Source organism: Nanorana parkeri, unplaced genomic scaffold, assembly GCF_000935625.1.
Source record: "Nanorana parkeri isolate BGI_ZX_2015 unplaced genomic scaffold, ASM93562v1 scaffold186, whole genome shotgun sequence".
Lineage (NCBI taxonomy): Eukaryota > Metazoa > Chordata > Amphibia > Anura > Dicroglossidae > Nanorana > Nanorana parkeri.
The window spans coordinates 183,949-205,054 of record NW_017306454.1 but is presented as its reverse complement, the minus strand read 5'-3'; the positions used below and the strand labels follow the sequence as shown (position 1 = coordinate 205,054).

The 21,106-nt window shown below is 40.9% G+C and overlaps 1 protein-coding gene across 1 annotated transcript in view; it reads right to left on the bottom strand.

The window, feature by feature from the left end:
* The window catches only part of ERG (ERG, ETS transcription factor), a 182,119-nt gene that overhangs the window by 12,545 nt on the left and 148,468 nt on the right, over window positions 1-21,106 (bottom strand). Inside the window, exons 3-7 of the mRNA XM_018555148.1 lie at window positions 16,409-16,626; window positions 7,484-7,635; window positions 3,243-3,446; window positions 1,641-1,721; window positions 67-138 (exon numbers count right to left, since the gene is read on the bottom strand). Of these exons, the coding sequence (XP_018410650.1) occupies window positions 67-138; window positions 1,641-1,721; window positions 3,243-3,446; window positions 7,484-7,635; window positions 16,409-16,626 (727 nt within the window). The remainder of the gene's footprint in view (window positions 1-66; window positions 139-1,640; window positions 1,722-3,242; window positions 3,447-7,483; window positions 7,636-16,408; window positions 16,627-21,106) is intronic.

Genomic DNA, 21,106 nt, shown 5'->3' with positions numbered 1-21,106 from the left:
ACAGTGTTATAATAATTGAGAAAACTAATATCAAGCAAACCAACGGCAAATCGATATTACACCTACCTGGTCTGTTTGTGATTCTCTGAGATGCTTCTGGATATACCGATGTATTTGGGAATATAAAGGTGGCACCTCCTGCAGATAATAAGAATAACCCAGAATGAGTCCTTTACTTTTTATGCAACATTATCATAGTTCAAGTCATTGTATGTCATAATATTAAAAGCTCCTCATACTATAGGCTAGAAAAACATAGACAACTAGCAGCTAATTAAGGTAACTTTGAATCCTGAAAGGAACAAAATCACCAATTATCCCCCTAATATAAGCCTTTCTCACATGCTCTTGTACTGTGTTTAACATGTTTCAGAAATTCCTGTCTTTCTTAAATCAGACTTGCAGCGTTTTTTGTAGTTTTGGATAGAGTGAGGAAGGATTAGAACCCCTAGTTGGGTTTGTACTGCAATTCAGGGCTATGTTAGAGAGATTTCCCACTTCAGGTGACCAGGGTCTCACCATCTGTCTCACCAGGCAGAAAGTTAGGGAAAATCTCCAACAGCAAAACAGACAGAAACAAAAATGCAAAAAAGAGTGCAAAAAGCAGCTGAAGTAGGACAAATGCAGGTCAATGGCGCCTGTCTATGTATTGTGAATGATTTCAGATGCATCTCAAACTGATGTCAAAAGAGTGCTCCATCTGCCGATCAAGGTCCTTCAACGCAGGTCCTGAGGGAGTTAACATTACAGGATAGTGGTGACTGGACACCCATAAGGGTTTATATGTCAGGTATGAACTGATGAAGCCTAGGTGAGTTTTTCTTCAAATAATCTTTAATTAACAGACTCAGGTTACAAATAACAAATGCAATATACGTTCAGAATTATCGCTACAAAAAAAGAGGCAATTACAGAAAATTTGTTTTGTCAATTTTGGTGGCCAGACTTATAAGTCTTCATAATTTTTACTTAAAAGGTTGTGGGGAAAGCGGGTGGTGTTGGGAAGGAATGAAAGGAACGGCAGGTTTGGTTAGATGGGGGTGGGTTGGGTGTTGTATTTAGATAAGATAAGGGACGAGGAACATAGAGAGGGATCTTAGGTGAGTTTTACCAGACAGGAAGTGACGGAGAATCTACAACTGGGACACTGACAGAAATAAAAAACCTGATGGGGTTCTAGCTTTAAAATCTAAATCTAATCTAAAAAGCATTTTTTTTTCTGACTGTGTTGTTTTTGGAGAGTTTCCCTCACTTCCTATCTTGTGGAGTTAGTAGGAAAGGAAGTGAGTGCAAATTTCTCAAACGTAGCCCCAGATAGAAGGAAACACATGGCAGGGGTTCTTACTGACTCTATCCAAAACAAATACAAAGTTTTGGCTGGACATGATAATAATACTAATAATAATAATAATATGGGAAGTAATTTCATGACTATTTTTAATAAACATTATTAAACATTTTTGATAAACATTTAAAAAAAGAATACAAGAATAACACAATATTATTTCCCTAAGGTTTGATAAGTATTCATGCATTATGCTGAAATTTTTCTAAACTAAGATCCATTCTCAATGTGTAATTTAGCAAATCTATCGTTCAATTCAAAAGATTGGCAGAACCATCAGCGATAGGTGCATTACCTGTGTTTCTAGCATGCATTAATCGTGGTGAGTTTTGTAAGGCCTTATCAACATCATCTGAAGTCAAATGAGGAAGAGGAGCTACAAAACAAAACAAAGCAACACCAAATTGAGAAAAGGGACAATCGAGAGGCTGAAAAGGTCAATGGGAGTTTTGTATAAGCATTCTTTACTTTTTAATTTGTATACTTTTTTAAAAGATTGTTTTATTTAAGTATTACATTTGTCCCTTTTTTCTATTTCAATTTAATTTTATTTAAAGTTTTTTTTATTTTTTTTAAATTAGCATAGTTGAATTAAATTCTGAACTATTTAAGATTTAAATGAAGTGGTGCTGTGATAAAAAAAATTGGATAGAACTAAACAGCAATAGAAAATCCAAAATTGTTGTCTATTGTCTATTATTAAAGCGAACCTAGCATGAAAATACAGGGTCCACTTAATGCCTAGCCCCCACCCCCAAACAGAACATGTTAAAAATTAAACATTAAGAGCAAGAAAGAAAGAAAAACAAAATGCCACCCAAACTGCTGGGGTGCTCATCAAGATGAGGATGACATTATTCGGCTTTCTTGTAGTATCCCAAATCTTGCAAAAATGTACTCCTGTACAGTACTAAAGTGACTTTAACAAGATCTAAGATGCTCAACTTTCCCAGAATTCCAGGATAAAACAGAGTAATGATATTATAGCCCTTAGGAGTGTGCCAGAAGTGTCCAAGGTAAGTACTTGTGTGTACTTTGGTGTAATTTCCTAGGTTTTTCATATTTTTTTATGGGGGGGTGCTAGACATTATGCAGACCTTGTATTTTTAATAAATGCAATGCAAATAATCCTATGTTACTTCTATGGCTATCATTTGATCCAGTGTACTGTAAATGGTTACATAGTTTGCTTTATTATTTTTTATATTAATATTAGTAGCGTTATTATAATGTTTCTTAGTAATTTTTATTAGTAATAGCAGTATATACTTAACCTATTGGCATTATGCAATATCTTTAAAATATTATGACATGTATGTAATTAAATTGTATTGCCTTTAAATTGGTTTACTGCACAACTATCATGATAAGTACAATGGAAATATTAGAAAATAATAAATCAGTATTTAAAACCTGAATCGAGCCAAAACATTTTTTTTACAGTGGCGACCAATAAAAGGATTATTTATGTTCTTATTGTTGTGTGTTGATTTTTTTCTCACTTCCTGTTTGATCACTACAGCAGGAAGTAACCTAAATAAAAGTATTTTTTGTCTAGATTGGAGAAGGGTAAGAGCTTTGATTTATTATTTTTATTACTGCATTTGTCCTGCATAGGTGATTGCCCTTAATTTTGGTAACCAGGGGTGAAATCTACCCAACGGGAACTCTTCAATTCAAAATAAATAAATACATAATTGATTGGCATTAGGATTTGATTTCGCTGTAAGTACCTATTTACTGGCTAGATAATTGCAACTTTATTTTTAAAAGCTCATTTAATACATATATATATATATACATATACATACATACACACACACACACAATTATATATAGCAATAGTAATTATATTTTTGGAAAATAAAAAATAAAACCTGAAAACTGATCGGCATACTTTCTCTGAGGTAGTGGAGATGAGAGAGCAAGATCTCTGCGTTGTAGCTGGCCGTGAGTCTGTGGAAATCCTCTTTGGTCATTTTGCATAATTCTTTCCCATCAATATTTTGGAAAAGCATGACATCGACATCTGGCAATCCATATTCTTTAATTGCCCATTCCAACCACTGCCGCACATGATCCGTGCTCCATAATGTTGGATCTGAAAATCATTAAAAGACCAAATATTACTGAAGAAAACATGGAACTTTTCGGTGCCATGGCAGCATTGTCAAAATGTAAAGATTGTTTTTTAATAGGAAGCAACAGCTTTAAAGTAAATTACAGTTTAATATATTCATTTTTTTTAGATTTGAAGATGTGTCTGCCGATGCCCCATAGGCGTTAGATATTTAATTGGACCGCCTTCAGCTTTGATTTCGGCACACATTCTCTATAGTTTCCATAGGCTTATGTAATATCACAACATTTATTTCTGTTCAGAGTTGCATTCATTTGTCACCAAGATCTTGTAGTGATGATGGGAGAGTCAGACCACTGTGTAAAGTCTTCTCCAGCACATCCCAAAGATTCTCAATGGAGGTAAGGTCTGGACTCTCTGGTGGCCAATCCATGTGTGACAATTATGTCTCATGCTCCCTGAACAACTCTTTCATAATATGACCCTGATGAGTCCTGGCATTGTCATTATGGAATATGTCCAATGTGCCATCAGGGAAGAAAAAAATCCATTGATGGATAAACCTGGTCATTTAGTATATTCAGGTAGCAGCTGACCTAATTTTGGGACATAACATTGCTGAGCCAAGACTTGACCAAATGAAGCAACCCCAGATCATAACACCGGGACATTGTCACGCTACAGAAGTGTCACTTTTTGCACAGAAATTTAAGACGGAACATAAGCAGGAAACAGGAAGAGGTATTATGTAATATCGAGACCGCTTTTGACTGGATACAGCCCAATGTAGCAGCTACGAAGTCTATGCCAAAACTATCGCTACGTAGCACAACAATATGTGCACTGTAGCTCAATGTTTCACAAAGTCGCTGAGCTCAAATCAGAGCTGATGTAGCCCAGTGTGAATGGGGTCTTACAGCTGAAGAGAAGGAGAGGGCCCTTACCCCTTTTTGCTTTTATTCCTTTTTTGTTTTTTTTATTTCTGTTACTGTATTTATTTATGCAGTAAACTTGGGATGTAGGTATTTTTTTCTGTTGTATACTTTAGATGTTATTTTTGTTAATATGCTTTGGTTGTTATATTGTTTTTGGTATTTAATAAAAAAAAAATATAAAGGTAACACTTCTACTACGAAAAGTTACTGCAACTGTGTGTACTTTGTGCTGTTCCTGATCTTTCTTCTGCTGCCTTGAAATGATTAACGCAACCTATTTACACAGCCCTAAACTTTAAAGACAGTCTGGACAATTAGCTATTCAGGAAAGTATGCGCTTGGCTTGGTAGGTTATCCCATAATATGCTGACCAAGCACATCGACTCTGTCAAGTACTGAAAGTTAAAAACACCTGGATGTCAGACCGCTAAGCACGAAAAAAAAAAAACTTGCAGAATATTTATAACAAAACGTTCGGTTTTCAGTAACAGAATAACAAATAGTGCTAACGGGCCGCTGAAAAACATTTCACACTGGTATGTTAGAACGCTGGAATCTTCATAAGTTTACTCGATTTCCCTTTGTGGGGCGGCAGGACAATTAACCTTTGTGATAGATTTAATTTATGGGGCCGCTGTTGGCCTTGATTTACTATACAACCATTGCAGCCAATAAGACGTGCCATGAACAACTCTACACTGTTGTATGAATCCAGCTGGATAAGAAGTGGAATGTATTAAAGAGGAACGTCATGACTAGAAAGGGACAGCATGTATATTCATTAATAAGAAACATCTCATCTTCTAAAGTGTATATAAAGCCCAAAATTTTTATTGTTTTGGATTGAGTAGGAAAGGGTTAAAACCAGAGGTGCACCGAAATTAAAATTTCAGGACCGAAACCGAAAATGTTTTATATTTTAACTTTTTCAAAATGTTTTAAATATTTTATTTTATTATCTACAAACACTCAGCGATCACTGATCACTGACTGCTTGTATCCGCTCTCCTTCATGACACACTGTCACAGGAGGCTGAGTGAGCGGTTCGGGGGAGGAGGGCTCAGCCTTCTGTGACAGCGCTGGCTATCTCCACCCACACACCGCTCGGCCGGACTGTGACAGGAGGCTGAGCGGTGCGGGGGGAGAGACGCCGGCCGCTCACTGCGCTCTCCTCCCGCAGCGCTCGGCTGCCTGTGACAGTTTCTTTTCTCCCCGCTGGAACACAGAGCAGTGCCCAGTGGGGAGGAGAGAAAGAACGTATGCACCGCTGTATCGGCCAGAAAATGGCACTTTCGGCATTATGCCAAAAGTGCCATTTTCAGGCCGATATGTTTAGGCGGCCGATATATCGGTGCATCCCTAGTTAAAACCCTTATTAGGTTATCTTATTGCTGCCTGTGTCCTGCTGTGGAGATTTCCCTTTACTTCCTGTCCTGGAGATATAACAGGAAATGAGGGGGAAATGTCATTAAAGTGAAAAGTATTTCAATCTTAAAGAGCTCTTACTCTAATTGCACTAGTGACAGCTCTAAAAGTTTGAATTTTCAAAACTTTCTGTCTCTGTGACAATGGTCACCAGGACACAGAGGAGACAGAAATTAAAACCTGACAAGGGGTCTAAGCCTTTCCCAATTTAAAACAATGCCTTTACATACACTTTAAAGATATTTACAGTATATAGAGCTTCCAAGGCCAATCTTCTGTGTGTGGAAAGACTGTAAAAACAAAACACATTTCATACTCTTTGTTTCTGATTAGAAAGAATCCCTTTGAACTCAGAAGGGGATTTTGTTTCGTTCTGCGATGTTTGCTATTAATAACACATCTTTTGTGATTCATTATCATAGCAAATGCTCAGCCTAACCAAGCCGGCCTTCCATCCTACTGGCCTCTCTGGACTTCTCTCCGTGCTCTGTGCGGCCAGGCTGTGTCTGTCCGGTACACCTCATGTAATAGGGATAGTTTATCATGAATTATGGCAGAATTGTTTTCTGAGCTTACAATTATTTCTCTAGATCAGTGATGGTGAACGTTTTTGAGCCCGAGTGCCCAAACTGCGACGCAAAATCAATTTATTTATCTCAAAGTGTCAACACTTAAAATAAGTTTGGTATTGTGTTTTAGTTTGGGCACTGGGGTTAAAAAACCTTCATCATCACTGCCTTAGGCAAAATAGTGAGACACACATATTCAAATATTTTTTACCTTTTTATCACTTTATTTTTATTTTTCACTTTTTTACATTTTTACTAATTTTATGTTATTTTACGTTATTTTTTTAATAATTTTTTTAATTTTTATAATTTTTTACTTTGTTTCACTTTTAATTATAATTTCTTCTTATTTTAAAATATATAGCAAGCCCTATTTTTGGCGTTTGCAGTGGAACAGAACGCGGGGAGAAGCTTCTTAGCCATCACAGTGCATTCCAGCAGCTACCGCTCTGGAACGCACACGCTTTCGGTGTGAACAAGGCCTTAAACAAACCCTCTAAGGGCTTGTTCACACCATGTTCGGACAATGTCCAGACCAAAACAGTTTGTTGCCGGCCCAAAAAAGCATCCCAATGTATTCCTATGGTATTTCTGGGCCCTGTTCACACCAGCGCAGTCTGTTCCGGTCCAGACAAAAAAAAATACTGCTTGTCTCATTTTCTTTGGTCCGGAAAGCACTGGTACGCATGTAAATGCATAGAAACGCACTGGACTGCACCTGAAAGGCCATTTTAAGCTAAAAAGAATAAGCGCACCGGAACGCGGCAGAACGCACTGCATTTGCAGATCTGCTCCAGACATGGTGTGAACATAGTCTTAATATAAGTACAATTTAATTTTGACAGGGAGGGGAAAGCGTCAACTGTCTGTCAGGCTCTTATTGCTCCATGTAACTACTGGGAGTTCAGGTGAAAGTTGTCTCCAGGACAGGAAGGGTTTCTACCCCCTCCCAACTCTATCCAAGACTACATGGTAAACATTTTGACTGTAGTTCTACTTTCATCATGTTGGCATAACATTACAACCACCATTATTATAGCAGCAGTTTTATTTTTGTGTCAGAAATTTCAAAGCCCTACGATGACAAAAGTCAATTTGCACTAAATACCCATAGTGAAGTGTTCTCACCTGCAGGGACAATTACTCTCCGTTCATTTGTTGTCATATTGGGAGGTGGGATGTGTTTTTCCTCAATGTAGCTGCCATAATTCATTCCAATATTCTCCGATCCGCTGCTCATTTTGCCACCTTTGGAAAGGCTACAGTCATCTGGGGAGTTTCTAAAAAACATATATATATATATTTTTTTTAAGAAACATAGTACATTTGAGAATGGGTGTTTAAGTGTAAAAGTGGATCAAAGGAAAACTTGCAGTTTAGAAAATCTAGACAGAGAGATATATTTCCAATGGGACAACAATTCAGAAACATAAGGAAGTTAGGTTCCCTTTAAATTAACAAGGCATGCATTAAGGAAGTGGTATGAAAGTTGCCATAAACTTACTTAACTTTATTGTTCATTACTCATTCCTCTGGCATGATGTTGAGATGATGCATCAGAGGCAGATGCTCCACAAAAGCAACCTAGGCAGGAGCCTAGGGACTAGTGAATGTTAAAGGGACCCCAGCTGCAACTTTCATGCTCCTTTTCTAACCAGGAAATAGCCAATAGGTCAAAGCTGTTCCTTTACAAGTATATAGAAAATTCTTATTGGGTAGGGAGGAGCCTGCCAGTACAGACAACGCAAATGAGGCAGCTTCTCAGTGCCTATTGCAATCTTTTCAATGTCAGCTACAGGGATGGGGGGCAAAGCTGTTACATCGGCCAGGTCCCCATTCTGCTTCTGGTTGGCACCCACAATGCAAGACAGTTACATGTCACATGACTTAACATGCCAGTTTCAGGTGACCAAGAACTGAAATGCAATAGAATCTGCTTATTGTACCTAGAAGGTTAGTTAATGGTGACTTTCATATCTTTATACAAAGTTATGTTTTTCAAACCAGCTCAAAACTCCTCCCATCCAATCTGCATGCCTGTTGGAACCCCAGTGCATAGCAAAGGTTCCTGCTCCACCTTGTCAGTTCATGATGCTAAAACACCGGCACACGGACACACAGATCTTCTCCAAATATCACTTTATTTTAATGCGGCATACGAACAGCAAATCGTTTACATATTTCAGCCCAAACCTTGGACCTTAGTCAAGGCTATGACTAAGCTATGGCTACCACTATGACTAAAGCCCAGGGTTTGGGCTGAAACGCGTAAGCTATTTGCTGTTCTTATGCCGAATTAAATATCTATGGAGAAGATCCCTGTCCATGTGCTGGTGTTTTGGCATCACTTTCATATCTTCATCCATCTTCAATCCTCTCTTATGTCAACCTTATAGATTAAAGCAGAACAAACCATAGGTCAACTTTAACTGATTCTACCTAAGCTGGTCATACAAGGAGAGTTTTATGAATGTTATGTAAATGTTAGACTGGGGTAAAGAACAAAATTAATGGTTCTGTGTACTCTGCAAAGTACTAGGAAATGAACTGTCATAATAAAATGCAACTAATGCAACAGATAATGAAAATATTAGTATGTTAAAATTTAGAAGATAAGTACCTCTTGGTGCCTCCCCTTTAGGGGACCCCAAGTAGGACCCTATGCAAAGCTCAGTAAAAGTCATGTGACACTTCGCCAGTGGCAGATTTATGGTGACACAGCTACCTCTTTACCTAATTTACATCACTTCTTTGCTGTCTGCATTGCTGCAAAAATTCTGCTTGCTGTCAAGGGAGCAGCGACAGAGCATTATTTCAGTGGCTTAAGCAGCAAAGAAGTGGCACCATAGGGTTAGGGTTAACCCTAACCCTAAGGTGAGAGAACCCTACACAATTATTTTATAAGTGCGACAGAATTACTAGTGTTAAAATGATGAAGATCACCAGCACTCAAAGTATAAACTAAATCCAAGTGTTCTTTTATTAAAAGAAGCATGTCACAAGTGTTATATAGCCATTGTTTGAGAACCACACAGGGTCCCTTCATCAGGGCAAACATAGTGACTCCTTATAGATCAGGGAAAACATAGTGGTCACTATGTTTTCCCTGATGAAGGGACGTTGGCGATATAACACTTGTGACATGCTTCTTTGAATAAAAGAACCCTTTGATTTATCTTATCCTTTGAGTGCTGGTGATCTTCATTGTTATAACCTTGGATACGCAATGTGCCATTCGTGGACATCACTACAAGCACCATCACTGTCTTAAAAAGCGGTCTCCATTGCTGTATGGTGTGCAGGGGATATCTTTGTTTATAGAATTATTAGTGTGACATGGCCCTCAGAGTCTGCAGTGAATCCACTCTAAAAAGAAGTGTCAAGAATGTTTTACATTTAGAAAGCTTAATATACTGCATGTCAGTTGGATGTGAGTCAAGGCAAGCTCATTTATGTAGAGCGCTGAACACTTATGGCTTTTCATGTCTTTAGATCGAGTAACATGATGGCACAGGCAACATTTTCTTTCTTTTAAGTAAAATATTTTTCTTGGTTTCATTTCAAATAAAGTGTTGTGCTGGGTGTTGGGCCTCTTAATGAAGATTACAGTTGTAGACCCCCTACCAAGGCAGCTAAGAGTCCAGAAACTTACAGACAGCCCCTAGGATATGTTGTAGACAACTGTTAAAAACTACCATTTCATCTAAATGTTATGTATTCATTAAAAACAAATTAAAACATTTCAAAAGCCATTATAAAATGTAGTCGAATCACCTGAATTTGTATTTATATTAGATTCCTGTTCATGCAGACCAGTGTCTGCTTTTCAAACCCTACCACCCACTGGAGCAGAAACTGGGGTTTATTAAAACTCTATTATACTTGGCTTAACAATAGTTAGAGTTTAAAGACAAATAATACAGGCATTGCAGTAAGACTTTGAAAGTTTGTGACTTCCCAGACTGGACATTCACTGTGGCCAAGCCCAAGCAAAAACACAGGACATGGAACATAGGGGAGAAGCAGAACACACAAAGTAATATAGTCATCCGGTATGTGGCTGAAGTGTCAGGAAAAACTCGGCAGGATTTTTAACTAACATTACATCCCTGTGTTTTTCAAACCCAGCAAAAGACTGCAACAAAAGATTGTATAAGACCCAACACCAAAACACAAGCAAAGTAACATGGTTAGGAATGCAAGGATCTGTACTTCGGGGAGACAAAACAACCACCCGAAAAAACACATGGCCCAAACTATGAGGAAAGGACAATTAGTTCACCAAACATGTAAAAGGGGCCATATACATCAAACAGGAATAACCATACCTGCACAGGGGTGGGGGCCCTGGACACGACCATCTACATTAAACTGCAATAACCATACCTACACAGGGGTGGGGGACATGGACACTACCATCCACATCAAACTGGAATCATTATACTTACACAGGGGCTGAGGCCTTGGACACTAATATCTACATCAAACTGGAATAATCATACTTACTCAGAGGTGGGGAAGTTGGACACTCATCTACTTCAAACTGGAATAATCATACTTAGACAGGGGCAGAGGCCTTGGACACTACCATCTACATCAGACTGGAATAACCAAATCTACACAGGGGTGGGGGCCTTGGTCACTAACATCTGCAGCAACAACCATACCTACACAGCGATGGGGAACTTAGACACTACCATCTACATCAAACTGGAATAATCATACTTACACAGGGGTGGAGTCCTTGGACACTAACATCTACTTGAAACTGGTATAACCATACCTACATAGGGGTTGGGAACATGGACACTACCATGTACATCAAACTGGAGTAACCATGCCTACACAGGGGTGGGGGCCTTGAACACTACCATCTACATCAAACTGGTGGCTTTAGAATTGTCACTCTGTCACATGCACCCTGGTTGAGATTGTAAGTGACTGTGCTGACATACATTGCACAGATAACTTAAGAGAGTATGGACCAACCCTCAGGGACAGTGCGCTCCATCCCAAAATTGTGATTTCATAATACATTCATGAAGCCAGTCCAAACAAATTATGTTTAACCAACACTGAAGTGAGTGCATGTCAACAGCCTGGGAAAGCTCAACAACACTAAGATTCAATAGAGGATGAAAACAAGGTGAAAACAGTATTTTACGTTTAAAAAAAAATGGGAATTGTTTATGATACACAGTGTTTAGCAAAAAAAAAGTCATCCAGTTCTGGTTTACATCTATTTTAATGTATACTGAAACGCGAGATAAGAATGTAATATATTCCAGCTTCCCAGTCCTTAGATGTGGAAGCTCCAGTAATTTTTTTTTCAGACCTACAAAACACTTCCAACATATGCATGGTAAATGAGCAGAGGAGAAAGTGTTTGTAGTCCAAATCAGCAGATCAGCCTATGCTAGTGATCAGCTGATCGCTCCAGTGTTTGTCCTGCACAGAGGTCTGGTACATATCACTCATATGTACCGATCCTCTGCCGCTCGGCCACACACAGAGGGGGCTCAGCTTCTCCTCTGAATCTCCGCTGCTTTCCTGGGCAGAGGCAGCGGGGGATTCGAGCTGCCTCAGGGGAGCTGCCTCCGAGCTGTGCGGTGAGGAGAGAGAGAGAGCCGCCGGCTGTCAGATCCAGGCCGAGCGGCTCTCTCTCTCTCCTCACCACTCGGCGTGCTGCTGATGATAGCGGCTCCGACCCCCGCCACTGCCTGCAGTGCCTCGTTCACTTCTCGGATCCACGCTGTATACAGATGGGGGAGAGCAGAGGGGATCCAGAGAAGCCCCACGTCAGGAGGACAGGACATCGCGATCTACCAGGGATCGCTTTGCGATCAATGGTAGATCTCGATCGACCTAATGGGCACCCCTGATTTATTATATTGCTGGTTCGGCAATATATTAAATAGAATCTGGGCACCTGCCAGGTTTAAAGATGGCCGCCGCAATTCGCAGCGGCCATCTTTAAAAACTTAACATGACTTTACAGTGACCTGCACCTGGAGTGTGCAGGTCACTGTAACCGGGACCTAGGCTCGCGTGCCACCAGAGGGGCCTCTGCGTGCCCTCTGTGGCACGCGTGCCATAGGTTCGCACTGCTGCCCTAGGCTGACAACACTGCTTCTGCATATATTGATGATAGTGGGTCCTCGCTCTCCACCTCGCCCATTCACAAAGAGTCTTGTATTCTTTTCACAGAATACAAGGAGGGGAATTTATCAAAACTGGAGCAGACAAAAACTGGAGCAGTTGTCCATGATAACCAATCAGCTTCTCTCTTCAGTTTGTTCAGTTAAGATTTGAAAATGAAACAGAAATGCTGATTGGTTGCTATTCACAGCTGCTCCACTTTTTATAAATTCCGCTCAAGGTGTTTTGTGAATGGACAAGGAAAGGGGAGGGGCAGATGAATGTCACCAGTTCCCCTCATCCAATCACAGACCACCATTATCAGGATACAAGATGTTTTATGAATGGATGAGGTGTAGAGTAAGCGACCCACTATCATCATTTATTTTTACATAGCAAATGTCCCAAAAAATGTTTCCCAGGCTTCAGCTTTAAGCCTTATGTTCTGCCCTACTAAGCCTTAACCCCTAGTATAGGGGTAGGCACTGTACTCTGGGAGTCATGCCTTTGTCTGTCAGAGTCTTGCAATGCCTCATGGGACTTGTAGTTTCCCCACAGCTGGAGGGCTAAAGTTTGCCTACTCCTGCCTTAGTATATGCAGTTACATCTACAGTAGAATCAGCTACTACTGCCGTATTACCAGACAAACCACAGAAGTCATACAAGACTAGACACTGCCATAACACATCAAAAACCTTCATCACCGGAAAGTACAGCTTCCTCCTCCTTTGCTGTATGTGGTATTAAAGAGGACAGGTGCTCTTTAACACAAATGTATTGACCAAGTAAAATACAAAAGGAGCTATTAACAGCGGAGGAAAAAAAACCCTGTAAATACCAGAATCATAAAGAATGTAAAGACTGAAAAACGCATTGTGGTTTGTGATTAAAATGATGAATAGTCCAAAGTAAGAAAGACATAACATTATGAAAGGGAGAAGGTTCGCTGTGTAGCGTGATGAATGAGGCCTTGCTCTTAACTCTCCGTCAAAACATACAGTAGAATTTGTCCGGCGTGTGCCGCCTCCTCCCAGCTTTTAGCTTTGACTTATTGCCCGCTTTCACATAGAAAAACACTTTTTTTTTTCTTCAAAACATATCTTAAGAATGTTTTCCCTAATTTAGTCCGAGGTGATTGGCACAGGGGGCAATGTGTCTGCTTTCTTTACCGCCACATCAAGTCAGATGTGGATGCCAAGAACGGGAATGTAACTCAGTTACTCTGCTAAATAAAATGACTAATCCCAGATCAAAGTGTAAAAACATTCAAATTTAGAACACCTTTTCCACTCCGCTGTTTAGGTTTCAGCTGTGCAGCGACTTGACAAAATAAATATATCGGGGGATGGGAAATGCAGGCGGCTAAAACCAGGCACAGCATTTACCACATTCCACATCAGCGCCACAGAATTTGCGTTGCAAAACAGACCGAATAAAAGGGGCAGTCAGATACTTGCTGCCTTCCTCTGCAACCCAGGATGGTTCCTTTATTCTTCGAACAGTTTACATCAAATATTTATGATGCCCTTTCACTAAGGCCAGTTCACACCACATGCATTGCCTGGGGGCTCTGTGGCCGCCAACTTGCAGACAAAGCAATTGGCCTTGTTTCCAGTGGGATCAGTTTATACCATACCATATGGCAGTGGTGGGTGCTGAATAGAAAATATGGCATGAAGTACTTTTTTTAGTGCAGCGTGGTGCAACGTGGTACAACTACAGTGCACCGTGCTGTGCCGACAGAGCTTAATGTAGTGTCACTTGTGACCTTTCAATAAGGTTCTCCCAAAAAAAAGGAAACCGTGTGGCGAGCCGGGATCGGAGAAGAGGGTGCACAGGAAGAGAAAAGTTTCCTGGGTCCCACCCACCCACACTCTACTCCCTTTATTTGTGCCCTTGTGGCAAATGTCTTTAGAAAGGAGGAACAAGGAGAAGTGAGGCTGAGGTGCTGAATTCAGATCTATATTCCTTTTCTTTTTTCTCTTCTCTACATAGGTTGAAATTGATGGACTTGTGTCTTTCTTAACCAACAACTAGGTAACTAGAATATACAGGGTGGGGGTGGGAGAAAGGTTAACCCCTTCGTGACTGACGACGTACAGTGTACGTCGCCAGCATCGGGGCTGTTTAAACAGACTCCCGGTGACTTTTGCCGCCGGGACTCTGTTTAAACTTGTAGAGCCGACTGTCGGCTTTACAACAGAAGCGATCCTGGCGACTTACCTGTCGCCAGATCGCTTCTGCGTTCCGAAGAAGGGGCCGCCCCCCCCCCCCGCCGCCGGACCCCCCCGCCGTGCTTCCCGGGCTCCGTTGCCCCTCCTACGGGCCCGGGACCGGCGATCTTTGTGTCCGCGGGGAGCTGGGGAGGAGGTCGACGAACTTCCGTTCATCGATCCCCTCCCCGTTCTATGGGACCGGGAGCGATGCAGATTGCATCACTTCCGGTCCCTGGGCTGTCAGTTCTGGGCTCCTGCAGCCCAGCTATAAGCTATTGAAGTGCGATCTGCACTTCAATAGCTTATTTCCAGTGTAAAGGTGACACTGAGGGTCTTTTGGACCCCCAGCATCACCTTAAAGAGGACCTGTCACCACCATCTGCTATTACATGGGGGGGCTTGCAAGCCCCCCCATGTGATAGCAGTCAAAGTAAAGTAAAAAAAAAAAAAAAAACAGTTTTTAAAATTAAAATGAAATAAAATAAATCTAATAATAATAAAAAAAAATTTAAAAGTACCCCGCCCCCGCGAGCACGCGCGTCGCCACGTAAACACGCGTCGGGTGCGCCTACGCATGAAAACGACGAACGCGCTACACATGTTGGGTATCGCCGCGCACGCCGGAGTGAGAGCAATAATTCTAGGGCCAGTATTTTGGGGTATCTCTAAATTGATGACCTGTGGGGGCTTTTAAAGCGTCTTCTATGGACTTTTTGGGGTACTGGGGTTTTTCGCCGTTTTACGGATGCACGCAATTTGTAACCTGGGCATGTTGGGTATGGTTTTACTCGTTGTAACCTCATCTTTTATATTTCATTAAAAAATGGGTATTTTGGTGTGTTTTGGAGCATTTAATTAAATTTTTCACTAAATATTGGGGTTTAATAGGGAGTTGCGCTAATATTGCGCAACATAAAAATTTGCAACTACCACCATTTTATTCTCTAGGGTCTTGGCATTCAGAAAATATATAATGTTGGGGGGTTTTAAGTAATTTTCAGGCCTAAAATGTGGAATATAACATGGGTACAAAAAATGAAAAAAAGGCCTCAGTCATGAAGGGGTTAAAGGAAGAAAAAAAATATCCCATAGAGGGACTTAAAGGGCAACCAACTTGATGAATATGGTACATCTGTTTCTTTCGGCTCTCATACAATGTTGATTTCCAAAGTAGGGTCCAAAAAACTACATTGGTTAGATTTACCAGTCATCATAGGTGGCCATATCTGTTGCAGAGTAGGTTGTACTGGGAGGCTTGATTTACCTAAGACTGGCCACCAGCAGGGCCGAATTTCCCACAAGGCCAGCAGCAGGGAGTAGAGGGACAGCAGGGTTGTGGAATTCCTATTTCCCGATGCCCAGGACATGCAGTTCCAGGCGCTGGGCGGGCAATGTTTTCTACATTTAGCCCTGCTTTGGGCAAGCAGAGCTAAATGTACAGCGGGGAAGCCGCCGCTTTTTTTGTACAAGTGATCCCGGGGATGTCGCTGAGACCACTTGTATGCAGCCTGCAGGTCTGCCATTCTCCATGGGGGTGGGGGGGATGGTTGGCGATTAGGGGGTGCATTGAGGAACCTGGCCTTGGGGCAGCAAAGAGAGTAAATCCGGCCCTGGCCACCAGTATTCTCACACAATGGACAAACAACCAGCTTCATAGTACTAAGTATTACATATGTAAAAACTGTCAATTTTTCCTTACCGGGATCCGTTCACTTGAGTGGGGTTACATTCCATCTTGATGGTGACTCTGGATGGGGGCTGGGACATCCAGTCTTGCTGAGGGACCCGTGGACTCATTTTCGAAGTTTGCCCATATTCACTGGAGGATGAAGCCGTCATCTCAGACTTGGCAAGGTGTGGCGTTCCGTAGGCGCACTCAAATAATGACTGATCTTCGCTCACCACTGATAATGCTTCCTGTACACGGAACAGAGGACATTGAAGAGATTATTATGATTTATAAGAAACCAGAAGCCATATAGGTAAAGGAAAAAGAAAACGATTTTTCTGAAATGCAGATAAGATAATGTCCAATTTAATAATGTCCACAAAGATAATGAATTTTTATCAGATACCAGACAATGGCCAACAATAACCAGAATACAATAATGGAACACGGTGAAAAAAATGTTGGCCCTAAAATACATAGACTGAGTGATGGATGCTTCTCAGAATCTGGGGCTAAATGGCCAGACGTAGACATAAAAACAGGATTCAGATTCCTCAGTATGGATTGCTTACATAGCGATATAATAAAGACTGAAAAAAGATCAAGTTTAAAGCCAAACACCAGCCAATGTTTTTTGTGGGGGATAAAGCGGGGAAGGGACATATTTATAACGCAGAGAATTTGACCTTCAGTCAACATTCTCAGCAGGTGAATCTTCCAACTCCACCTGTTTTAAATGGCAGTAATAGATTTTCCACCAGAATGTCACATTCACTGCTTTTATACCTTATATAAAACCAAAAGCTTTTTATTTATTTTTAAATTATCAATCTTATTTATTTTTATTTTTTGTTTAATTAAATTTATTCATTTTCAACACACAACCTTCCATTTTTACGGAAGTTGCCAACTCCAACAAAAAAAAAAAAAGGGAAAAAGGGGGGAAATGGGAAGAGGCAAAGGGGTACAAAGGAGGGGGGGATGTATGTGATTATGTTATGAAGTGAGGACTTCCCCTTTCTTGATTCTACATTAGTGTTCCACTTATCTTTATTTATATTCCCTTTACGTTCTATAGCAATAATTATTTTGATATATGAAATGAAATATATTGGGTGTATGGGACATATGAAAGGGTAGATATTTTACATTTTCATCTTCCTTATTTTTAATTTTGTATAGAATGCAGTAGAATTAAGGTGGCCAAACACCTTGCGATTATCGTACGATAATCACGGGAAATCTCGCGATCGTACGATAATCGCAAGGTGTATGGAAGGCGTGCAACCGTTTCTACTGTACGGTCGCACATCTTTTGTCTAGTGAGCATATTTGAAAACCTGCCGAGAATCGTACGATTGTCGGCGGGTTTGTGGCATGCTTGGAGACAAATGCCGAACGGGCCGGTGTGCGCATGCGCACACTGCCCGTTCAGCATTGCAGTCATCGGAAGCCCATCCATCATTAGCTTGCAACCATCGCAAGACAAAATGTTTGCGATGGTTGTAAAGTGTATGGGCACCTTAAGACTCCCTTTTAGGTTTTTATCGTGATTTGGAGACTCTCTATTAGGGATGAGGTTCAGGGCCAAAGTAGAATTCTGTCTGAAATTTGCCTTCTCAGCACTTGGCGACCTAAATGGGGTGTTCGCTGTCCACCGTGCTGAACCTCAGCTCAGTGGAAGTCACATTATCAGTGGTTTTACTACTGCTGTGATATATGACAGCTTCCCTCTGCGGTTGACTTGCAAGGAAGCAAGCAGCCACCGATGTCCTAGCAAACAGTAACACATCGCTAACCTGGCCGGGAGATTCCCCATCCGACAGATGAATGTAAACAAAGGGGCGGAGAAGCTGGCTGACATCACTGACTAAAAACGGCCATACTTGGTAATGACAATGACCATATATGGCAATATTTGGTCAATTACATCAGCCGGTTTCCCCACTTTTTAAAAAATTTTGGTGTGGGGTCCCTCTTTAATATCAATCCCTAATTAAGGATAATGGTCTGGTATTGATTTTATGTCTGCCATGTGAACCGTCCCTAAGTAATTTGTTTTCCTTTTTTTTCCCCAATTGCTGGTCTCTGAAACCTTCCGAAAGCTCCTATGTTCTTTTACAATGCGGTGCCCAAAAGTGGAGCCTAAATTCTGCATGTGGCCTTATACATAATTTCAACCTTCTTGTATATTTCCTTATTCCCTTATGCTCCTCAGCGCCATCTAGTAGCCATAATGTGGTATTATAAGCCAACATTCACAAATACATTCAACTTATAAAGAAAATATTACAAGGATGAACATTCACAGAGATTTGCAAGGCCAATGGTTCTGCAAATTGTTGATAAATAGACCTCTATATTAGCACATTTTTTACATCCTACATCCTACATCTCTCATAGTAGGCTGCACTGTGTATGCAGCCATAAATTATTATGACCATAAACAGAAGGTCAACATAATACAAACAACATTTTTAACATGTAGACCCCAACCAAATTATCAAAATTGTATTACAACACTTGTTTTCACCCTTTTTGAATCCTTTTTTTCATTCTATGTTACAACTCGGTGCTGCTGATCTCACACAGCCTCTCTGCAGCCACTTCCTGTCTACATGCACCTCAGGTTTCTTTATTCTCTTTACCTCCTGCCACTCTTTAATTCCTGCCACTCTGACTTACTAAAAATGGGGGAAAGACGTCACCAAGACAGAAAGTTATGGAAAGCTGTAGAAAAATGTCAGAAGTTCTAGCCCTTGCTCGCTCTATTAAAAATGTGTTTTTGCCTGTTTTCACATTGTTTTTAAATGTTTTATCAATTTTTTTATCTTTTACTTTTATATCACTTTTTATTTTTTTTACTCTAGTTTTTTGAATTTTAATTATTTCTTATTATTTTTTACTTTTTTTTTTAAATTAGGGCCAGCAGGGAGAAAGGTAGCTGGAGGTGGGGGGATGGACCTGCAGGCATATTACAAGTGATCTTGATGGCATCGCTGATGTGGCTTCCCCGCTCTACATTTAGCCCTGCTTGCCTGAAGCAGGGCTAAATATAGACAAAAACCACCCGCCTGGCAGCTATGCTGCCCCTCTACTTCCCGCTGCCCCAAGGCCAGGCCTTGTAGGAAATCTGGCCTTGGCTATAGTTCTGCCAGTGACTTGGAAGCGGAGAACCCTTAAAGCTGAACTCCAAAAAAATAAATTCATTTGAATATATTCCTCAATAGCCACAAAGGATATAAATCCACTTTGTGTGAACCAAATGCCTTTACAAACCCAGTTTTGGCTTGTAAAAGTAGCAGTGACATCATCACTGTGCTGTACATAGTCTGTGCAGACAGCAGAGTTTTGGGAGACACCCACTACAGCCTGCCTGCAGAAAACTACAGCAAGGGGCGGACACAAGACCAGTCACCCTGTACACGGAGAGAGAGCATCAGTGACCGATCTTTATTACAGGAAGGGGCAGACACAAGACCAGTCACCCTGTACAAGGAGAGAGAGAGCAGCAGTGACCAGTCTTTATTACAGGAAGGGGCGAAGACAAGACCAGTCACCTTGTACAAGGAGAGAGAGCACCAGTGACCGATCTTTATTACAGGAAGGGGCGGAGACAAGACCAGGCACCCTATACAAGGAGAGAGAGAGCAGCAGTGACCGATCTTTATTACAGGAAGGGGCGGAGACAAGACCAGTCACCCTGTACAAGGAGAGAGCGCACCAGTGACCGATCGTTATTACAGGAAGGGGCGGATACAAGACCAGTCACCCGGTACAAGGAGAGAGAGCAGCAGTGACCGATCTTTATTACAGGAAGGGGCGGAGACAAGACCAGTCACCCTGTACAAGGAGATAGAGCAGCAGTGACCGGTCTTTTTTACAGGAAGCTCCAAGTGTCACACTGGATTACTGCTCAGATCTGGAAGAAATACACAAACGCTCACCAAGATTTAAGGAAGAATACACAGGACTCTTAAATTATCTTAAATTTAGATAATATTTGCTTATGCCGGAGTTCCATTCTTAAGCCTGAACATACAAACAAATTTCCCAAATGTTAAAATGAGAAAACTTATTAATATGAATGAGCTCTAAAGGTTCCTCAGTCAGGTTTTCTTTTTGTCATTTTGTTGCAGCGCTGCCACCCAGTTTATTGGTCTCTCCCACAAAGTACTTCCTTAGTGTAACTTCACGATTCCCAACACACCTTAATATTCCCATTTCCATAGACAATAGCATCTTAAAAATAGGAAATTGTCTGTGAATTTCAGGTCGTTTCATTCCCAAGACTTTGTATTCTTAACCTTTGACTGAGGTTCTCCACAACACATTTTCTTGTGGAAGTGACTGGTTGAGGTTACCCATCCTGTCTACATAATAATAGCGTTATACAAGATTCTCAGGGTCATCGCTGAAAGGTACAGAAAGATGTAACGTCGCCAACTTATTCATTCTCAAGTGGCACTGAAGTAGAAGTTCAGATTATTCATAGAGATTAAAACTGAATTCCAGGCGAGCAGCTCAATACAGCTTTAAAATTGACTTCTTTACAAAGAATGTACAATTCTATTCAGACAGTCTTCTGATTCACACTGCGTAGCCAGGAAGGTGTCACCCTTACCCAGCTCACTTCTACAGCAGCTTCCTGTGTCACCTACCTACTAATGAGGCAATTAATATTGTGATGATGTTGACTATATACCTAAGGCCCAAAGTGGAGTATAT